At 34.4% G+C, this 22,859-nt stretch overlaps 1 protein-coding gene across 2 annotated transcripts in view; it reads right to left on the bottom strand.

Moving 5' to 3' along the window:
• The window catches only part of stra6 (signaling receptor and transporter of retinol STRA6), a 35,880-nt gene extending 14,652 nt beyond the window's left edge, over window positions 1–21,228 (bottom strand). Inside the window, exons 1-12 of one of the 2 annotated variants that reach the window (XM_016277712.1) lie at window positions 21,212–21,228; window positions 15,458–15,546; window positions 13,767–13,833; window positions 12,438–12,520; window positions 12,146–12,279; window positions 8,182–8,348; window positions 7,466–7,591; window positions 5,923–5,993; window positions 4,591–4,667; window positions 2,698–2,759; window positions 2,406–2,568; window positions 191–266 (exon numbers count right to left, since the gene is read on the bottom strand). In XM_016277712.1, coding sequence (XP_016133198.1) covers window positions 191–266; window positions 2,406–2,568; window positions 2,698–2,759; window positions 4,591–4,667; window positions 5,923–5,993; window positions 7,466–7,591; window positions 8,182–8,348; window positions 12,146–12,279; window positions 12,438–12,520; window positions 13,767–13,833; window positions 15,458–15,537 — 1,106 coding nt within the window. In that variant the 5' untranslated portion in view covers window positions 15,538–15,546; window positions 21,212–21,228. Of the gene's footprint in view, window positions 1–190; window positions 267–2,405; window positions 2,569–2,697; window positions 2,760–4,590; window positions 4,668–5,922; window positions 5,994–7,465; window positions 7,592–8,181; window positions 8,349–12,145; window positions 12,280–12,437; window positions 12,521–13,766; window positions 13,834–15,457; window positions 15,547–20,645; window positions 20,733–21,211 lie in introns of those variants that run through there. The other variant, XM_016277711.1, reaches the window with a different exon arrangement.
• Between the last annotated feature and the right edge of the window lie 1,631 nt (window positions 21,229–22,859).

The following is a 22,859-nucleotide window of genomic DNA, read 5'->3' as shown; positions in this document are numbered from 1 at the left end:
TGTATGTGTGTGTATTTATATATACATAATAAATATACACAGTGCACACACACATATTATACACGTTCATATATTATGTAAACAAAAACGTTTATTTCGGATGCGATTAATCGCGATGTAGTCATGTGACAGTAGTGTAGCAGCTGAAGAGCAGTTTTATCCGGACTGAATGTGTGTTTGTTAGTGTCACCTGTGCAGGACCATGGACCTCATAAGCATGAGCAGGTTGAGCAGACAGGACAGGGTCACCGCTGACAGATAGCAAACTGAAACAAACACAAGCACATGAGCCACAAACACACTCTCACAGCCTCAGCACTTTTTCCCACTCACTGATTGGAAAACGAGCTTTGCAGACTACTTCATTATTCATCTGCTGATTTACACGAGTATTTAAAGCTGAGAGAAAGTGGATGTGTGTGTGATGCATGCAAACCTCCTGAAGTCTGGATCAATGCAAGCTCACATTTGCATGGCTGTGCTGGCATACATTAGCTTATCAGAGATCATCATTAAAGCTTCACTGGCAAACTGCACCGATCCAAATGACTTTCTCACTGTAATTACTTCATATCGAAATGGTTTAAGTATTGTTTATGTGAATACCACCTTGAAGAAAGATTTCAAAAGCTAATCTCTAGGCCTCTAGGGCTTAAAAAGTATTTAAATTAATCTGTTTGTTTTATAATCTGTTTGAATAATAAGTAGTGCTGTCAAACGATTAATCACGATTAATCGCATCCAAAATAAAAGTTTTTGTTTACATAATATATCTGTGTGTACTGTGTATATTTATTATGTATATATAAATACACACACATACAAGTATATATTTAAGAAAAATATGATATGTTTATATATAAAATATATATACATTTATCTGTAATATAAAAATAAATGTAAATATTTTATACATAATAAATATACACAGTACACACAGATATATTATGTAAACAAAAACTTTTATTTTGGATGCGATTAATCGCGATTAATCTTTTGACAGCACTAAAAATAAGACAAAACATTGAATAAATGCACGCACAAAAATAACATTTTCAATATATTTCTATTTTGTAAATATAGAAATATATATTGAATATATTGTATATTTTTAGATTCTAATGTTATAAATATTTTTAGCACATTTTCAAAAAGTGTTCTTATGAATATACTTTAAAAGTATATACTTGCATCTGAACTGGATGTAATGTTTTCAGACACATAATTGAGTCATTTACAATGTAATGAAAAGGTATTAGTTTAAATTTATATTAAATTAGTTATAAAAAAAAAGTAATTTGGAATCTGAGGGTGCAGATAAATCTAAATATTGAGAAAATCGCCTTTAAAGTTGTCCAAATGAAGTTCGTAGCAATGCATATTACTAATCAAAAATTAAGTTTGAATATATTTATGGTAGGAAATTTACAAAATATCTTCATGGAACATGATCTTTACTTAATATCCTAATGATTTTTGACATAAAAGAAAAATCGATAATTTAGACCCATACAATGTATTTTTGACTATTGCTACTCATGGGACTTGAGTCAAAATAAAAAAAATGTATTACACTTCCAATACAATTTTCCGAAAGATGGTTTTGGTCATTTAAGGTAGTTGTTATCACGCTGATATATGCTCAATTGTTCGTTTTTGTGATAAGTTTGATTTTAGCTAGTAATTTGATGCTATAATAACGGGGCGTGTCGTTATGGTTGATTGGGTCTGCCGTAGTTTGGCTCCACCTCACGACACTACTGCGCAGACACGGGCTCCAAACGAATCTCTACTGCGCAGACTCGGGCTTCAAACGAATCTCTACTGCGCAGACTCGGGCTCCAAACTGCGCAGACTCGGGCTCCAAACGAATCTCTACTGCGCAGACTCGGGCTCCAAATTACGTCATTTACTCAAGATGGCAGTGGCCATACTGAGATGCTTTGGCTTTACTTTTCTATAGTGGAAGGAATAGGAGACGCGTCGTCCATCTTTTTTTACAGTCTATGATATATATATACAAATTTAACAAAAGGGAAAACAGCCTAAGCTGGATATAGGCTACAGCAGTCGGCTTAATTGAATGGCAAAACAGCCAGCTCTCTTTTAACACAGACTTGCTTCAAGTAATAGGCCAGGTAAGTGAAATTATATTATCTTGCTGTGTGTGTCGTTTTCTTTATGTCTTCTGACTAAAAGCAACCAAAAAGCCATTTTAAAGTGGTTAAGCAAATAATAATAATAATAGGCAGGGATCCCAGACCAATACAATTAGTGTGCCTCCTCTATTTTAAAACCCACGAGCCGCCACTGTTTAATAGTAGTACATTTATTTCTCTCGCAAAATCACATCCAAGTCCTAAGTATGAGAAGTATGAGAAGTATGAGAATGACAACTGACTCACTTTCCACACACCACAGATAGTACACTACAATCCTGACCACCTCCTGACGGTCATCTGACAGGATGATATTGAAACCGGCCAACAGGAAGGCGATGTTTTCATCTACTCCTCTGCGGACGATGTGTAGGGTGGGCAGCACGCCTGAGACCAGTAAGAGCGCCATCTAAGACATTCACAAGAATAGAGAATGCCTTGAAATGCTACCATGCTACATTAAATCAATCAAAAGCACATGAATTAATACTTTTAGACAGAAATAACTCTAAAAGTGGCTCTTTTTTGAAGCATTTACCTGATAAAGCGCAATGAACGCCACAACCACAGAGATCGCTAGTTTCAAAGGGAACCTAAAAACTGATGGAAAAAAAATAAAATTAGAGTAAATTAATACAAACACCACTTTTTAAAAGTTTGGGGTTGGTAATTCTCTTATGCTTACCAAGGCTGCTTTTATTTGATCAAAAATACAGTAAAAATGAAGTATTATTACAATTTAAAAAGACTGTTTTCTATGTGAATATATTTTAAAATGTTACTTAGTCCTGTGTGATGCAAAGCTGAATTTTCAGCATCATTACTCCAGTCTTCAGAGTCACATGATCCTTCAGAAATCATTCTAATATGCTGATCTGCTGCTCAAGAAACATTTATAATGATCCATACCAATATTTATTATCATTCTAATTTTTTTGTGACTCTTTGATTAATAGAATGTTTTAAAAGGACAGAATTTTCTAACTTGTGCAACTTTTGCAACAAAAATGTCTTCACTGTAACTTCCCATCAATTTAATGCATCAGTAGTGGCTGAATAAAAAAAATAGAAAAAATAAATGTCCTTGTTCTGTCCTTTTAAATCGTTCTCGTTCACCATTCCTGGCTGGTGGAATGATCTTCCCAGCCCTATTCGGAATGCTGAATCCCTGACAATTTTCAAGCAACAGCTGAAAACTCATCTCTTTCGACGCTACTTGACTTAATCCTAAATTTACTTTATCTTTATTTTTTCCTTCCCTTTCTAGCTTGTACTTATTTGAACAATGCCTAAAAATGACCATTACAAGCACGTCCTGTGTCTGTTTGCCTCTTTAAGAAGAATCGCTTTATGTATTACCCAAGCCAACTGTAAGTCGCTTTGGATAAAAGCATTTGCAACATGACTAAATGTAAATGTAATAAATCTTACTGATCCCAAACTTTTGGGTGGTAGTGTATACAATTGAGGTCAAAAGTTTAAAGCGATAGTTGTTCATGAGTCCCTTGTTTGTCCTGAACTGTTAAACTGCCTGCTGTTTTTCAGAAAAATCCCTCAGGTCCCAAAAATTCTTTGGTTTTCCAGCATTTTTGTGTATTTGAAACCTTTCCAACAATGACTGTATGATTTTGAGATCCATCTTTTCACACTGAGGACAACTGAGGGACTCATGTGCAACGATTATAGAAAGTTCAAACGCTCACTGATGCTCCAGAAGGAAAAAACATGCATTAAGAGCCGGGGCGTGAAAACTTTTGAACAAAATGGAGATGTGTACATTTTTCTTATTTCGCCTAAATATCATATTTTTTTATTTAGTACTGCCCTTCAGATGCTACAGAAGATAGTTACATGTTTCCCAGATGACAAAATAAGTTAAATTTACCCTGATCTTCAGGCTCTTAATGCATGATTTTTTTCCCCTTCTGGAGCATCAGTGAGCGTTTGAACCTTCCCTCAGTCCCTCAGTTGTCCTCAGTGTGAGAAGATGGATCTCAAAATCATACAGTCATTGTTAGAAAGGGTTCAAAAATGCTGGAAAACCAAAGAATTTGTGGGACCTGAGGGGTTTTTCTGAAGAACGGCATGCAGTTTAACTGTTCAGAACAAACAAGGGACTCATGAACAACTATCACTAAACAAAAAAACACAGCTGTAGATCATTCAGGTAACAACAGAGTACTAAGAATCAATGGGTAGTTTTTTTTATAAATTCAACTATTATTTTCTCTTGTGGACTGTATGTAAACATTTTTTATGTGAAATATCTTATTCAGGTCAGTACTAAATAAACAATAACATGCATTTTGCGTGATCCCTCTTATTTTGGTAAAATGATTAACATTTTGCAGATTCTGAAAGGGGGATGTAAACTTTTGACCTCAACTGTATACATTTTTGACGTTAGGCATTTTTTTAAATTTTATTTTACCATCCTCTGGTGTGTAGATGTAAGACTTGGCAGCATCTCTGAGTCTTTCAAACAGTTTTGGTTTTGATGCGCTGGAACTGCAAAAGCAAGAGTCAAAAACAACTAAAATAAATAATTTAATATCATTTTTAAAATAACAACCCCTTCGTATTCTTTCAAATGCACAATTAGACATATAATAGATGCTTTATTACAGGTTCAGTCGCTCTTTACACAATGGCTTTTAATGGGATTTGAACCTACAACCTTTGGACAACCAGTCTAAACCTGCAACCTCATGGCCTCTTGATATCTGAGGCATATCTGAAGTTAGTCTAAATTCCTTATTCCATATACCTTCCTACATAATTGCCACTCTTATCAATGGATATTTCCCTTCATTACACTGCATTCCTATGTAAACTATATCATACTGATATCAAGGAGTTTCCACGCAACAGGAATCATTTCCTCACATGGCTCGCAGGACTATATTCAATGACATTTCAGACACTCAGTATATTTTTGCATAAAGAAGATCAGCATCTGTACAGAACAGACAAACTGAATGGCATTAGCTCATGATTCAGGCTCTGGGACAGCGGTGGATCACTATCTACCAGCTTTGCATAAGTCAATTTACAGTAGGTGTGATTCACCGGCAGTCAGTGGAAATGAGGAAGGAAGTAATCTATGGACAGTATCTCATCTGACTGGCTATTGTACAGTGGACTGATGCTACAATAGAAAGTACCTCACCTTTCCTTGCCTTCATTGCAATTAAAATCCACTCAATTAGCAAAAGGGTTTTACAAGATTAGTTCACATTGCAGTATGCCAAGCATTTTAATATGCTACAAAATAGGGCCTGAAATGTGTTATTTTTTGTATTTTTATTTATAGTATTTATTTAATATTTATAGCATTTTTTATTCATTTTATGGGGTTTGAAAACCCTAATTTATCATAATAAAATTGATAAAAACCATTAACATTAAACATTGATAACATTTATGAAATTGTTATTTATAAAATGATTCATGATCATTTAAATTATTTAAATTAAATTAAGTAATAAATAATTTATGATAATATTTAAAATAAATTTATAATAATATAAATTATTTACATTTTGTAAAAAGCTTTTAAATGTATAACCAGTGGTCAAGATAAATTAATTTATTTACTTTTCTTTTCATCATGATGTAAAATGGGTCAATATGATGTTACTTCACTGATGAAATTCGCTCTCTGTGAAATTCTTGTTATGGGTTACTAATATAATTTCTGCTGTTTTTAGCTTCTCGAACCTTTGGGTTAATAAACAATGTTGTCCACATAAGTGTGCATCACCTGATTTTGGTGGGCTTTTTCTTCTTGAGAATCTTTTTCACATAATCTCTGTAATAACTGCTACTGAGGTCCTGCAAGAAAGAGAGAAAAAAATGGCTACAAATCTTTTAATAGGAGCATTCATTCTGTTCATGCTGATTTGAATCTTTAAATTACATATCTCAAAAATAAAAACGGTCTATCATGCAGTGTGACGTGACCAAAACTTTGCATGCCGTTTCGTTAATTCTAAAAATTTGATCTAGATTCGTTTACTCGTATGTGTTATGAGGGGATCGCTCCTCGCTTATTTCATCCGAACGTATTCGTCATAGCGATTATAGCTGAATAACTCTGGTATTGTGAGTTTCCTATGAGAAAACAACACTCAGTTTGTGTAAAGTGCACTGTGAGTCAAACATAACCCCATCCCACTGAGCTGCTTACAATGATTAGAGCTCTGGAATGCAGGTGCAAGTTTACAAACTCCCTTCTTGCCTTTCCATGCTGCTAAGTCCCTTCATTATGAATTAACACAGCGGTGCTTAACTGGCGGGTCGTGACCCGAAAATGGGTCACAGGTCTGTTGTAACAGGGTACAGCAGGGAAAACAATGTAAAATACAAACTGATCAATAAGAGTGTCCATGATAAAGAAAAGGAAGAATATTTTAAATGTATAGTTAAAAACACATGCCAAGTATTCATAATGGTTTAATGTGGCTTTCAAAACTTTAATACCATATTCAAGTAAAAATGTGCATATTTCCTTTACACCTTGACCTGTGAGTGTAATTATTACTTTTGAAAAAATAATATATATAATACAAGATTATGCATTAATTAGATTAGATTATGCCATAATTTCACCCTTTAATTTATATTTCTCTATAATAATCTTTTATATATATTATCTATCTATATATATGTTCTGATATCAGAACATTTGAGACATTTTAGACACCGGAGACAATGGTTACAAATATCATGAATTACTAATTCATAATTTTCATTCATTTTTGGGGAAGCTGACATTTTACAACCTAAACCAACCTTTCAGATATTAATAAGTGAAGCAGTCTTGCAGTCTTTTATATATAAATGTACATACATGGGTCGAAGATGAGATGTCCCATTTTGGTGTTCGCATCAAATGAATTTACAGAAGTGATTTTTTATACATAGAAAGCATATAAAATGCAAGTAAAGTGTGTACTTTAATGTTTCAAATAACTTTTGGGAAAATAATATGTTTCATTGCCATTCAGCATAACAGATATATTTATGTAAAAAACATACTTTTTCTGAACTGTACTTATTAAAACAAATAAATAAAAAAGTGATCATACTACATTTTTATTATATTTTAAAAGATTAAAAACACCTCATGGTTTGAAGGATAGTGGCAAAGATTATTATAAATTTTCAGTTTTATTTTTTAAATAAACTGTATTAAACGTTTATGGTTTTGATGCTTTAAACCCTTCGTCTTTGACCCATTTAATATATATTTTGTAAGAATTTCATATAGCTTTTAGACAGTTGTATCATCCTGACAGTCGTACCTCAGAGGTGTTGCTTGTCTCTGTGTTCTGTAAGCCTTTGAACAGAAGCAGTGGATACTGGAAACTAAGAAAAGCCAGACAAGCGATCTGAGGAAGGCTGCTGAACAGCACATAGTACTTATAGATCTGCAGACAAGCAGAAAAACAGACAAATCAATGTCAAATAACATCAAATGTTCGCAGTGCTTTGTCTGGCTATATTAGCCACCCATTTTCAGTGCAAATCAATCATGAAATTGCACTCAGAATTTATATTCCAAACCTAACAAGGCTTTCTTTATTTTGGCCTAAAAAGAAATGAATGGCTTTCGGCATGAATCCAGTCAGCCAGTTTGATTCATTTGTTTTTGTTTGCAGCAGGCAGTACAATCAAACTAAACTAGAATATTTCATTTAATTGTGCATTTCGTGAAACATGGTACTTTTTTCTTGCGTTCTGACAGAGACTAAAGTGATCAACTGAAGGAAAGCTCCACGGTGAGATCCTGAGAAGCAGAACAAATTGTTTTGAGGTTTGACTATTCTTTGAGCAGATGTGAGGACAATGAGAACAAAACGGAGGACTGAGGGGATAAGGTTAATGAACTTAAGCTGCAACAGAAAAGTTTCGGCAAGTCTTATTCAACACACAGTGGGTAAGTGAAGTAAGAGCCCATAAACTTTGCTTGTACTCAACAGGTGATGTTTCAGATCCACATATTCATGGTAAGTCGTACCTGTGGCGTTTTGGGACAGTCCACCTTCTGCCAGACCAGAACTCCAAAGTGTGTCCATGACAGCAGGCTGCCCAAGACGTAACCCACCTTGTTATGCAGTGTACCGCAGGCCAGAAGAGGGTAGTACAACGCGGGGTAGTATAACAGAGCCAGGATCAGCCAGAACTCTACAGACACAAAGAACAAAATAATATAGTCCAGTTAAACATCTCTCTGCTCTCCTTAGCCTAAAAGAGCACAGCACGGTCTATATTTGCTTATAAATACTGATGTGGCCCAGTGGATAAATCAGGCTGGAAGTCGAAATATTGTAAGTTTAAATCACTTTAAATTTAAGTTTTATTACCACTGTGACCCGGAGCAAGACACTTATATGAATAAATCCCCCCCCCCCAAAAAAAAATTTACATTTGGGCCGGTTTCTTACACAAAACTATTGAATGGCTTGGAATAATTGGAATATTGTGTAAAAATCATATGGACTTCTTTTTTCCAAGACTGATCAGTGTTGCTTTTTTGTGATCGAAAGATGAGCTGATTATAATTTTTTCTATTTCTAAATAAAAATTATACTATAAAAATATAAAAATCATTATAATGATTTATTAACAATAATATTTTTGTTGTTATTCATCAACACAATTATCAGTGTTTAAAGTGATAGTACACCCAAAAATGACCCTCAAACTATCCTAGGTGTATAAGACTTTCTTCTTTCAGACGAATCCAATCAGAGTTATATTAAACAATGCAATGTCTCTTCCAAGCTTTATAATGGCAGTGAATGGGGGTTAAGATTTTGAAGATAAAGTGCACAATCATAAAAAGTGCTCCACACAGCTCCAGGGGGTTAATAAAAGCCTTCTGAAGTGAAGCGATGTGTTTGTGTAAGAAAAAAAGTCCATATTTAAACCTTTATAAAGAGTAATCTCTAGCCTCTGCTAACTTTCGTACGCGTGATTACGAGAGAGTGGGCTTCCAGCGGATGATTCAGCCAAAGCGTAAGCTCCAGTGAGAATATGCTAGTCTCTCGAGAACCAAGTTTTGTTTCAAGCAAAGGAAAACCATCTTGACTGATACTGAAGTCCTCCAATATTTTTCTTCACAAATCCTCGTTTTGTACTTGTAATTCGTGACCAGTGTTTTGTTCTGATCTCTCCTCTGCGCTTCCGTGTTCGTCATTTGTCACGTAGTTTACGCTACGCCTATGTCCTGCGTCATCCGCTGGAACGCCACTCTCTCGTGAACGCGTATACGACAGTTAGCAGAAGCTAGACATTATTGCTTATAAAGTTTAAAATATGTGTATTTTTCTTACACAAATGCAATGATTCACTTCAGAAGGCCTTTATTAACCCCCGGAGCCGTATGGAGCACTTTTTATGATGGATGGATGCACTCCTTTGGGCTTCAAAATCTCAACACCCATTCACTGTCATTATAAAGCTTGGAAAAGCCAGGACATTTTTAATATAACTCTGATTGTATATTTTGAGTCTGACAGTGGTATGGGCTTCTTTTATTGAAGACTGACCAGGTTGCTTTTTTAATTATCAACAGATGATTTTTTTTTTATATGATAAGTGATTTTTTAATAAGATAAGAAAATCATTTGTTTTATTTCTGCTACTAAATAAAAAATATACTACACAAACAAATGCATATTCAATATTTAATCATAATAACAACAACAGCAATTATACTTTTTATAATAACTTTTGAATGCTCTAGATGACCACAAATTTATTCTTTATTTTTTAAATTATTCTACCAAATTATGCCATTTATCAGAAGACTTGATTTTAAAGAACTGATAACTGTTAAAGGCCCGAGTATCAATACAAGTATTTATCAAAATGAGTATCTGGCTTTAGCCCTTCAACATTTATGGTACTTATTTTGGTAATTTTTTGAGTCTGATAGTCTCAAAAAATTGCTGTTGACCAGTATAAAAACTGGTCAAAGCAATTATCTGTCTCCTCCTAACTGTTCAAGAATGATTCTTTTGCATTCCTTCTTTTGTGTTCAACACAAGAAAAAAAATCTGTTTTTGAATGACCAGAGAGTGAATAAATTATGATAATTTTTAGGTGCACCTTTGAATGCAGATTTTCAGGATTGTACCTGAAGTGTACTGCAAGTTATTTTGACTAAAATGACTACATGCTTCTTGATCATATGATTTTTAAACTATGAAAACAGCAAAAAATGTCATATTATCGAGAATGAGGAGAATAACAATAATCAACACTAACAGACTTATAAGTCAAAATTCACTTATTAAAGCAGCAAACAGTTACATAACACAAACACAACCTTGTCTGAGGCCCTGTTTGCTAAAGAATAAAAAATGCAGGCAATAATCCAATTACAAAACCCAACTAAGAAGGACTAGCAGTTCAGAGGGAAAAAAAAAGATCAGGTAGGGTGCTACTTTTCATCCTCTTGTGTGAACTGAGCCTTGTTTGGATAGCTGCCATCTGGTGAATAGAGAGAGTGTTCATTTGATATGATCATATGATTTTTAAACTATGAAAACAGCAAAAAATGTCATATTATCGAGAATGAGGAGAATAACAATAATCAACACTAACAGACTTATAAGTCAAAATTCACTTATTAAAGCAGCAAACAGTTACATAACACAAACACAACCTTGTCTGAGGCCCTGTTTGCTAAAGAATAAAAAATGCAGGCAATAATCCAATTACAAAACCCAACTAAGAAGGACTAGCAGTTCAGAGGGAAAAAAAAAGATCAGGTAGGGTGCTACTTTTCATCCTCTTGTGTGAACTGAGCCTAGTTTGGATAGCTGCCATCTGGTGAATAGAGAGAGTGTTCATTTGATCGCACCGGTGAAGGGTGAGCCACTATACCCCTCCAACCTGGTGAATTTCCCAAACTCTTTGGTGGGCCGAAGTCTTTGATTTACATTATGATAGAAAAGTATGATTTCTTTTTGAAAGAATTTAAATCTTTATAACATTGCCATAAATTATCATCCTTGACAAAACTGGTTTAAGTGCACATTGGTGGCGACTCAAGGATCATTCCTCATGGGAATCGAACCAACAACCTTCCTTTTGCTAGTCCTAGGGCGCATGTGCGCTTAAGGCATGTCTGAATCCCCTTTTGCTAGTTTAATGACGGAAAAAAAACAGTCGGCGCGCCAGATACATAGTCCAAAAGGGATGTACCAATTCTCTTAATAAGTAATAAGTGTGTTTTGGACGTAACATGCAATAAACCAATCAGATTCTTATCTCCATTCACTTTATGAGCCAGCTGCGCTTGGACCATGGCAGATTCCCTATTTACATGGCGGAATTTGCAAGCGCAAAGACTGAACGCAGTTAAAGCATACACAATAATAATCTTTTACATTGTAATCCTTTCATTTTTATTATTTGGCATGTTTGTGTGCTGCTGTGAGTCACTGTGTGTGTAATATACATGAGTTGTGCACCCGCCTATAGGTGCATATTACTTACGAAAATTAATCTTGGTATTACTACAAATAAAACAAAAAAAACTTGGTTCCTATAGTTTAACCATGGTAACAAATTAACCATGGTTTTGCAACACTATCCATAGTTTAACCATGGTATTTGTAGTAAAACTGTGGTTATACAAATGGTAGTCAATACGCCAAAAAAGCATGGTTAATTTTATAATAAGGGTAACGTGCTCTTTAAATAAATAAAAAAAAAATACTGTGCCATTGACTTTAGACTAGGTTTTAGTTGGTCAATGGCGCAATCGTTTTCAGTTGCCTCAAAATAACAACGCGCCAACAAAAAACTTGTTGAAACTAGCAAAAAACACCTCGCATTGCGCCGGGTGTATGATAGGGCCCTCTAGACCACATCATAAAATTAAGCATAAAAACGGAATAAATACGGCCATAAATCACACTATAAATGCATTTCACCACTCCACGAAGCAAGAAGTCTTGTCACCATACCTTTGTTCGTGACATCTTTAGTGAAGGGAAGAGGATGGTGACTGAGGACCATTCCAAGCAGCTTGCAGAAGAGAACGCCATACACGGCTACGGCAAGACCCTTGTGTTGTGTGTGGTCTAAAAAGTTTACTGGGCTGAAGAAAAGAACAGAAAACAATTATAAATAACTATAAAATGAATATGAGAGCGGTTTTGCCCATGCAAAACTCACTGTCATGATGTGAAACTGGCTAAGGAGCTGCTACATAGTGGCTGAAATGGTCTGAGAGGTTCTGGGTGATGTCAAACTGACCTGAGTAAACCTGTAAGTCCCCTTTGATTGTCACCCAGCTTCTGCCGTCTGGCCAGGATGGCGAGAACCAGCATGACCACCAGCTTTGGACATAAAGAGAGGACAATTTGTCAGTCTTACATCCTCTGAAGGCCCACCAGAGGCCGGTGCAGCTGGGACTTTGACCCTTTATTAGCCCTTTCTGCATCACAGCTTCTCGGTTCAAATGAAACCACAGACCCTTGTGAAACAAGGGCAGAACCCATTTCCAAAGACGCTGCCTCTGCTTCTGGTATGAGTAAGTGCACTATTAGAGAGCACAGGCCTGGGATCAGTGACCTGCAGTGACCTGTAACACTTTTAGGAAGCGTCATGGTCAAAGGTGACCTCTGAGTCCACATGGGTCCATCACAGTCAATTAGCATATGGCTTTTTGTGTAAATATTAAAGGGCCAGGAACTCAGTGGGAAGTCTGGGATTACAAGATGAGTGACAGCAAATAATATGAGCAGGTTTGAAATGTTTTTCAAATTTTTATACAAAATTACTATGACAGTACCATGATATCTGGTGGAAATACTATGGTATTTTGCAGTGGTCAATGTAGAGATTGGCATGGTTATTATCGTTAACTAAAACTAAAACCATAAATAAAAAACTTTCATTACTTACAATTTTCTTATATAAAATAACCTCTAACAGAAATAAAATAAAATTAAAAAAAATTATTTCAGCTAGTTGCCAAAGTCAATTAAAACTTACATAAACATTCATAAAAAAATATACAGACATATATATATAAAAAAGAAAACTTCAAAATGTTAAAACTGACTAAAGTTATAATGAAAACAGAAACTATAAAAATAAAAACAAAATCAAAATATGAATAAAAACGAATAGTATATCAATTATACTAAAATAACACTGGAGACTGGGATCCGTAGATATTGCTATGGGATTTTTCCACATGTCTTAAAATGAAAAAATTTAAATTAATTAAATGAATGAATGAATGAATGAATAAATAAATAAGATATTTATTTATTCATATAATAATCCAAAATGAGGACTTATTTTACAAATCATTTACTCAAGATTCAGAAAAAAGTAAAACATAAATAGTTTATTATCTATTCACAGGGTTATTTCTAGATTTATAGGTTTTGACACAAAGATGCATCTTAAAATATTCAAATATTGTCTGCTTAATCGTCCTGACCAATGCATATTGGTCTATCACTAGTACTTTGATATATATCATGGTACTGACTGAAAAAAATAAGAAAATAAAATTCAAAAAAGAAAACAGAGTATAAAGAAATCAGTATGTCTCATCTGAAGGGAACTCACAGATATTGCAGCAATGCATATGTGGAAGAGGCCTTCATCAGCTGTGGGGTCACATGGTGGGATAACTCTGAAAATTTCACAAACACAGAGTATTTATCATAAGCTGGTGAGATCCAGGCCGATTACTCTTCCTCCCCTCCGTTCCCAAGCAATAGACCATTACTAACAAGAGCACTTCTATTGAACCTCTTCAAGTGCAGATTATTCATTTAAAACGATTGTTGTAGGTAATGTGACTGATGAGAAACGCCAGCACACAACCCTGCTCACGCTTCTGAGTAAACTGAAATGCTGGGATGGACTTACGACTACTAAAGTCCATGATAAAATAAACTCAGAGATGAATGAAAAGATCCTGATTGTGTTTAGTTTGAGGAAGTCTTGGACGAGGCTAACGTGTGACGCACTGAAGTAACTCTAGATTCACAGTTTGGTGTCCTGTTACCTAAAATCCAGCCGAAAAGTCTCTTGTATATGTGAAAAGAATCAAAGATGAGATCAAAGTCAGACAATCTCTACATGAATCACAGTGATGAATGTGCATATCACTTTCAGCAGAAATATGATCAGATATGTTTGCACACCTGTAGACTTGGAACCATATAAATGTTCTGGGTAGTGCATTATGAGATGGCAACAGATATGATGAGCTGCAATAAAGATACTATCTAATGAATATCTGATGACCTTAACTATGTTATCTAGCTGAAATCACAGAAGTTAATGCCTAAACCCAGAGAACCCATGAATGCATTTATTTATCATGTTTTAAAAAAAAACAAAAAAACTGTAAATTGTAATAATATAAATACAAAATTATATATAAATGCACAATTATTTATAAATAATTATATATTTAAAATGTGTATTTGTTTTACTTATATATATATATATATATATATATATATATATATATATATATATATATATATGTGTGTGTGTGTGTGTGTGTGTGTGTGTGTGTGTTATTATCCAAGATAGTAAGCTTGGATAACACATTGAAATTTATAAACTTATAAACTTTATAAAATTAATAGTTTATAAAATAAAATAAAATATTACTAATTATGATATAAAATGTGTAGCAATTTATTAAAAATAGCAGAAATGTTTATATATTAATATATGCTATTTTTAATATTTGTTATTTATTGTTTGTCAAGTTATAAAATTTATTAATTTTACATGTTAAGTTATAATGATGCAAAAATATATGACAAATATTCAGTTTTTTTTTTATTTTTACTTTGTTTACTTTAATTTTAAAATTAATATAAATAATCTAATATACATATAAAATACATATACAATAACACATACAATAACATATACAATATATATATATATATCTGTGTATTATTAAACAAGATTATAAGCTTAAAAATTTAAATATATATCAACTATAAAATTCGCAAATTATAAAAACACAATTTTAATTTGAACTATATATGGTTTCTGAAATAAATACATTTTATATATATATATATATATAAAAAATAAAAGAAAATGTATATATATATATATATATATATATATATATATATATATATATATATATATATATATATATATATATATAAACATTTTCATTCATTTTTTCCCCACTTATAATGAAACACAACAACGTTTTGATTTAATTTGAAAATTTACCATAATGAAACATTCATAAGACACAAATTAAGAGTACTTACTCGACAGGAGGTTTGGTGGGCAATGCATTTTCGTACCAGTCTGAGTAGTCGTAGTCATCTTTCACAGTTTCAGCACTCATAGTGCCAACCTACAGATGAAACAGAAGTTTCAATGAGCTCCAATAACTTAGACAGCAGCCGGAATCAGTCTTCCACACTCCTGTGAGACACAAAACACCCTAATTGTTCAGTTCTTGTCCCTAAAGTCTCCTTCTCTCCTCCTTTCTCGCCCCTTGTTCAGGTGCCCTGTTACCACTGTGACTGAGAGCTATGAGGAGCAGTGTGACGGGATCCTTTCTGTAGCATGCCAACCCAAAACGTCTTTGCTTCAGCTTGAATCTCCTTTTCAGATGGGGGATTACCACCTCACTGGAAACCAGGAGAGAGAGAAAGAGGGGGTGTGAAAGCAATTCAGAGAGAAGCTTTCTCTCCTGCCACCTGTAGTTCAGAGGGATTAGGTGGACTTCCAAGGGCTGGTATTGAGAGTCTGAATGAGAACTGGACTTATAAAACTGAGTCAAAACAGACTGGAACTGTGTGGGGGCCGAATGCGGACATATTCCACCGTGATAACAGGGAAATTCATGTGTGAGAGCGTTGTTCCAGTTATCAGGTGGAGATTCCCAATGGTGACTCAAAGCGTGAGGTATAAGGAAGTCATTTCCATGAACCACACACATGTATTGACACACACGTGAGGAATCAAGTCAGACGCAGTACAGGCTACACTTTCTAAAGTGTTTTTATTTCGTTACGACTGCAGAATTTTATCTACAAGAGATAAAATGATTACAATAACGTTTAAACTGATATTCTAACACAATCTCAAATAATTTTAATAGTGCTGTCAAACGATTAATCGCGATTAATCGCATCCAAAATAAAAGTTTTTGTTTACATTAAATATGTACGTGTATTGTGTATATTTATTAGGTATATATAAATACACACACACATACAGTACATATTTTGAAAATATTTACATGTTTATATTCACATTCTTATATTTTATATTATATATAAATATATTATGAACCACACACATGTATTGACACACACGTGAGGAATCAAGTCAGACGCAGTACAGGCTACACTTTCTAAAGTGTTTTTATTTCGTTACGACTGCAGAATTTTATCTACAAGAGATAAAATGATTACAATAACGTTTAAACTGATATTCTAACACAATCTCAAATAATTTTAATAGTGCTGTCAAACGATTAATCGCGATTAATCGCATCCAAAATAAAAGTTTTGTTTACATTAAATATGTACGTGTATATTTATTAGGTATATATAAATACACACACACATACAGTACATATTTTGAAAATATTTACATGTTTATATTCACATTCTTATATTTTATATTATATATAAATATATTTAATATTTAAACAACATATTTTTCTTAAATCTATGCATGCATGTGTTTGTATTTATATATACATAATAAATATATACAGTATACACACATATATTATGTAAACAAAAACTTTTATTTTGGATGCGATTAATCGCGATTAATCGTTTGACAGCACTAGTTTTTAACCTAAAGTGTTTTTAAGATGCCTAAACCTACTGTGTTGTCATTTAAAACACTGGCCAACTTGCCAAGGTGTTCTTTTCTTACAAACACACAGCTTTTCACTTCACAAGACATTAACTGATGGACTGGAGTGGTGTGGATTATTTGTGGATTACTGTGATGTTTTTATCAGCTGTTTGGACTCTCGTTCTGACGGCACCCATTCACTGAAGAGGATCCATTGGTGAACAAATGTTGCAGTGCTAAATTTCTCCAAATCTGTTCATATTCAGAAATAAACTCTACGTCTTGAATTGCCTGAAGGGGAGTACATTTTCAGAACTTTTTTTTGTGAACTATTCCTTTAAGGCGTGTTGCCACACCCACCAACATGACCACGCCCCTTCTTAAGTATGAGGGAACTTGGAGGTTTTCGCAACCTTCAGCTGCATTGTTGCCCTCATTATGCTGGGATTATAGTCAAAGACGGTTAAGAAAAGCTCCAAAAATCCATTTATAACAATGTCGAGAACTTGAGAAAGGGCAAACCTTCTAAAACCACATTCGTGGAGACAAAAGCAAAGCAGGATTTACAAACAAAGGTCACAGAACAAAGAATGCTTTGATTACATCATGGAAATGTGCCTGAAAGTTCGCTTATATCTGGTTCGGAGAAGGTCAAATGGTTGGTTCTGACGCATCTAATTTCCAAATTATTTTGACAATGAATTATGAAACCTACCTGGATCTACCTGAGAGATATAAGGCTAACACCTTTCCGAACTTTAACTATCCTATCTTTCCTCTCCTATTTCAAAGAACCCAATGCAGCCATTCCCAAAAGATACAGTGCACCATTCACTGGAGACATGAACCATCTCATGGCTCTATTCATTTCCATAATGAGTCAGGCTGACACATGAAGAAGCTTGATCTGTGTAATATCCCTCCTACAGCTACATTCACAGCGTTACATACTGGACTGGTGCTGTCGTAACAAATGACCCCAAAAGAAATTACACTGTGAATCCCGTCAGCATCATGGACCACCATTGTTGGTGGCCTTTGAAACTGTGTAGATTCATTCTGGCACGGTTCAACCTAAATGGGATCCTGTCAGTGTCCACAGGAGCTCTTGACAAGGATTAAACTGATTAAGAAGGCAACACCATTGAGCACACGGCCCAAGATGGATGCTGCCTGTAATGACTTCATATGAGCCACCATCCCTCAAGGGCTCTGGGGACGACCTCCAGTCACCATTTACCAAGAAAACAGTCTCCATGGTGCCGTGCCATTGACAGTGACGCTTTTAGTGGAGGATAAAGAAGGTCAGGTGACAACCGAGGCTGCCTTTGCATTAGCTGAAAATGAATTTCTAACTGTACATGGAGAAGAGATCCAGTTGGAGTTAATAAAGATAAAGTACATTGAGAAATGAATGATGAAAACTGACAATGGCACATCTAAACACAATCATCACTCCCATATTCCAGGATGGTAGGTCACGTAATATAATAATAATAATAACAACAACAACAACATGGCAAATGTAGTACGTTCAGGGGTATATTCCAGAAAGCGGGTTTTGTTGGAAACTCAGAGTTTGTTAACCCCAGAAAAGGGAAATTCAGTGTTTTCGGTTCCAACAAAAGACAAAACTAAACCTCTCGGTAAGTTACAAATGAGTAACTTAACCGTAAGTAACTTAGCATTGATCATGGCTTTTCATAGTCGTGGTGCACGAGCTAAACTCAGAGTCAACCTACTCAGAGTGGATTGAACTAACTCTGTTCAGCTGTTCTGAAACCCGAAAACTCAAGAGTTTCCCATCTCAGAGTAAGTCAACTCAGAGTTTGTTGAACCTCCTTTCTGGAATACACCCCAGATTACATTCTTACTACATACATTCATACTTTATAGAACATACTTTTTTAGCAGTTGAGAAGTAATTAATTATTCAGATGCAGCAAGACAGCATTGATGATACATTCATTGAAATGTATTACATTAATATAGACATTTTTTTTTTCATTTATAACAAAACTGGCTAAATTGCATGTACAAAATACAATAGCTTTGCACAATTAAGATAAAATATATAACGTCATTTTGTAGAGTAGATTTCGTTCTTTTTTCTTGTGATTTGAACACACACGATGTCATAATTATGGCTTCCCAACTCATCAATACAAATTAAACAAAATATGGGCATGGTATATATCAGAAAGCCCTCCCCTTTTTAAAATAGCCAATGGTCTTTAGTTTACATCGCTATCGCTATAGGTAATTTTAGTGTATATAATATAAAATAAAGTGGGGAAAAAAGGAAAATATAGGCCTAATACATAAGTTATTCTCAAGTTCACTGGGTGCTCTGGCAAACTAGCCATAGGTGTAGAAACCAAAAATGTTTTGAACAGTTGGCAGGCTGAAAATCTGTTTTATGATCGTAAAACCAACTTTATTTGCATATACACAGTATACTCACTAAAAAATATTTATTACTGCCATTACTATACTGCTTGATGGTTTATCCTTGCAAAATATAAACTATATTGTACAGCTCCCTATATGGTCGCCGTGATTTTGCCAAGTAAGACATGTTCCTGGATCAACATTACAGTCCAAAAACACAGACTTAACCCAATCCCCACCCCTAAACCTAACCTTACCCATATTTTATTCCTAAAAATCAGAGGGAAATGATAGCTGATTAACAAGGGTGTTGAAGCACCTAACCCTGATTTTAAGCCTAAAACTGACATTTCCTGAAAAGTTGCCTCTCAATTCTGATTGGAATGATGTTCCAGGATTAACAAGGATGTTGATCCAGGAACACTTGTACTTGGTGAAATCACACTCATCCTCCCTATATAATGTTGGATGTATATCCAACTTTACCTGCATACAAGAGTAGGCTATAGGCTACTTATTTAAAGTAAAATAGCCTACTGTATAGCAAATTTCAGTAACTTGTGACTTGACTATTGTTAAATCACATTAAAATGTAATTGGTGACATTCTGTACAAAATATGTGTTGTATAAATGAAAAACTAGAATAAATCTAGTTTTGTTCCGTGTCAAAACGCAATTTTAAACCCTAAACTAGTAGGCGCCACAGTGCCAGGGTATTGCTAAGGTTTTCTGAGACTTTTAGCATGTTGCTATGCAGTTGCTAAGGTGTGTTACTTACACTTACTGGCCCAAGCACCAAAAAAAAAAAAAAAAAAAGGAGTCTCCCAAGTTTGGAGATGTAGCTCAGGTTCCTACTTCAGCGTCTAAGGGATTTTCTCAACATTTTATGTGTGGAAGTAACACTCAATCATCATGTCTGTGGCACGGTACCGAGTGAGTTTAGACGTCGAAGTTTTAAGAGGTTTGTTCAGTGTATGTGTATGTGTGTGTGTGTGTGTGTGTGAAACAGTCAAACGCCAACAACTAGTTCTCCCCGAGGCGCATGCAAGGTGCAAGGGGTTTGTTACACTCCCAATATATTGTTAATTTGCTTTTGTGTATTAACAACAAGCGCGTGGGGAGGTTAACGTTGGTTTGGTTACGTTTGGCATCAGTACCGTATTTTTATGAATGAAGTACGCAGTTTCATTAGCTGGGTTTTCAATGGCACGTGTGAAACGCAAATTATTTTGATAACTCACCATCTCCTGACTTCAGATAAAAATGCTCGCCTGACACACGCACACGCGCGCACGTTGATTCACCTGACATTTATGAACAATTATGGATGATTGTGTGAACCGTGCATCTTTGGTGCATTCACCCAAGACAATTATGTTCTATTGACGTTTATGATATATTTGAACGTGCTTGTCTGTTAAATATGTGTAGGCATATATTTATATTGCGTTTTATATATCCTGCTCTATTTACTTTATTTTTTGTTTTTATCTATTTTTTGTCTTTGTGAGAAGTACAAAGGCTTTATTATTATTATTTTAATTTCCCAAAAGTTTTAGCATTAAATACCAATAAAAAATACTGAGTCGCAAAAATGAAAACTATTTATTAACTGCTCTATTTACTTTATTTTTTGTTTTTATCTATTTTTTGTCTTTGTGAGAAGTACAAAGGCTTTATTATTATTATTATTTTAATTTCCCAAAAGTTTTAGCATTAAATACCAATAAAAAATACTGAGTCGCAAAAATGAAAACTATTTAATCCAATTATAATTTAATTTAATTATGAATGACTCCTTCCTTACCTTGATTCCAAGAGATCCCAAAGTTCAGTCCCACCTTGACACCCTTTGCAGTGAGCATTCACAAATCAAGTTTCTTCAGCAAAGTTGGTTTTGGGTATCACACACTTGTGTTTCCTATACTTTACAGCTTTGCAATAACCATATGTTCAGGTTTTGTATAAATGCTGCATGCCGTTTCTGCAGACTTTGACCTTTTTTTGCAGTGGCCACAATATCTTTGCAAAGAAAAAAGACACAAGGAAAGTGCTGTTGTAAGATAGGACACCTCTTGGCTGCAGTTCAGCCAGTGGCCTTTGATCACTGATACGAAACACCAAGGGAAATTGATACACGTTTTGCTCTGCATTCACATAGTAAAGGAGCAAAGTGTTCTGTAACGGAATGCAAACCATACAAAAACATTTGTATTTTATTGCTTAACCCACCAATGCACACATGCATGTCACAGAAACATGAGGTGTCTACCATAGGATGAAGCTTTACAATGCCTTCAACTGTCTGTGGCAATCAGTAACCTCTTTATGACAAGCACAACCTTCTGACTGAAGCTATAGCAACAGAACAAAACTTATATATGCGCTATATGTTCTATATGCAGTACAAACCAGCTGCAGTGCTATAATTGGATTCTAATTAACATAACTTTTCTCACCACATTTGTTTTTCTTTATCTTCTCTCATTATGCAGTGAGAATGGATCAGGATTGAAGACAAGTAGCTGGATTTAGTTTTTGAGGTAGTGAATGTGCGGTTTAATCAGGTTGGTGAGTATCAGCTGGTTTTGACCGTAGAGAATCCTCTACTAGAAGATTCTGCTTCCAGGGTCTGAAGATGGAGATGTTTTGGAGGAAAGTTCAGTCTGTACTGATACCATCACACAGGCCAGTTTGGATGAGGTTTATTCTTTCTTACGCAACAAGTTTGTCTTCACTTTACTCAATGGTAGGTCAGTTTTGGAGCCCCAATAGTCTTTCACATTTATGGGTCAATGACATTATGCTGTTTTTGTTTTGCTAATCTATTATTTTGTTCACAAATACATAAAAATTACATTTGTACATATGAATTAAATGCACATCTATGTTTTTAATTTCTGAATTAAAATTCATTTTAATATATTTTTCTCGTGCATAAAGTAAAAAAAAATGTCAGGGTGGTACAACTGTGCTAATATTCTAATGAAGAAAAAATACACATTAAAAAAACACATTTTTGAAAAGAAAATCATGAGTAGTAGTTTGTCATATGCTTTTATTTCTTGGAAAAAAACATTTTTGATACACTTTTGTCCACCAAATCAAAGTAATGTAGTTCAACCAACATGCAGATACATGCAAAAAAAAAGAGAACAGGAACCCTGATGGACATTATAATGACATGGCAAGGTTAGTTAAGGTTGTAAAATGTCATGTGGCGCAACTCTCAGAAAATTTAATTATATTTATGAATTAATAATGTGACTATTTTGAAGAAAAATGTACAAATATTGTGATCAAGATGTGTACACTCATTCATAGTCAAAGGAAACAGTTATTACTTTTTACTTGATGGTTGCACCGCATTACATTTTTGCGTCATTAAATAGAAAATTCTTAAAATGTTTTTTTAAAACCGTCTGAAACCAGCATTAATACAAAGTGTACACCTC

The sequence above is a fragment of the Sinocyclocheilus grahami genome, unplaced genomic scaffold (genome assembly GCF_001515645.1).
Source record: "Sinocyclocheilus grahami isolate Dianchi unplaced genomic scaffold, SAMN03320097.WGS_v1.1 scaffold115.1, whole genome shotgun sequence".
In the NCBI taxonomy this organism is placed as follows: domain Eukaryota; kingdom Metazoa; phylum Chordata; class Actinopteri; order Cypriniformes; family Cyprinidae; genus Sinocyclocheilus; species Sinocyclocheilus grahami.
The sequence above is the reverse complement of the archived record's forward strand: the minus strand, read 5'-3'. Positions and strand labels throughout refer to the sequence as shown.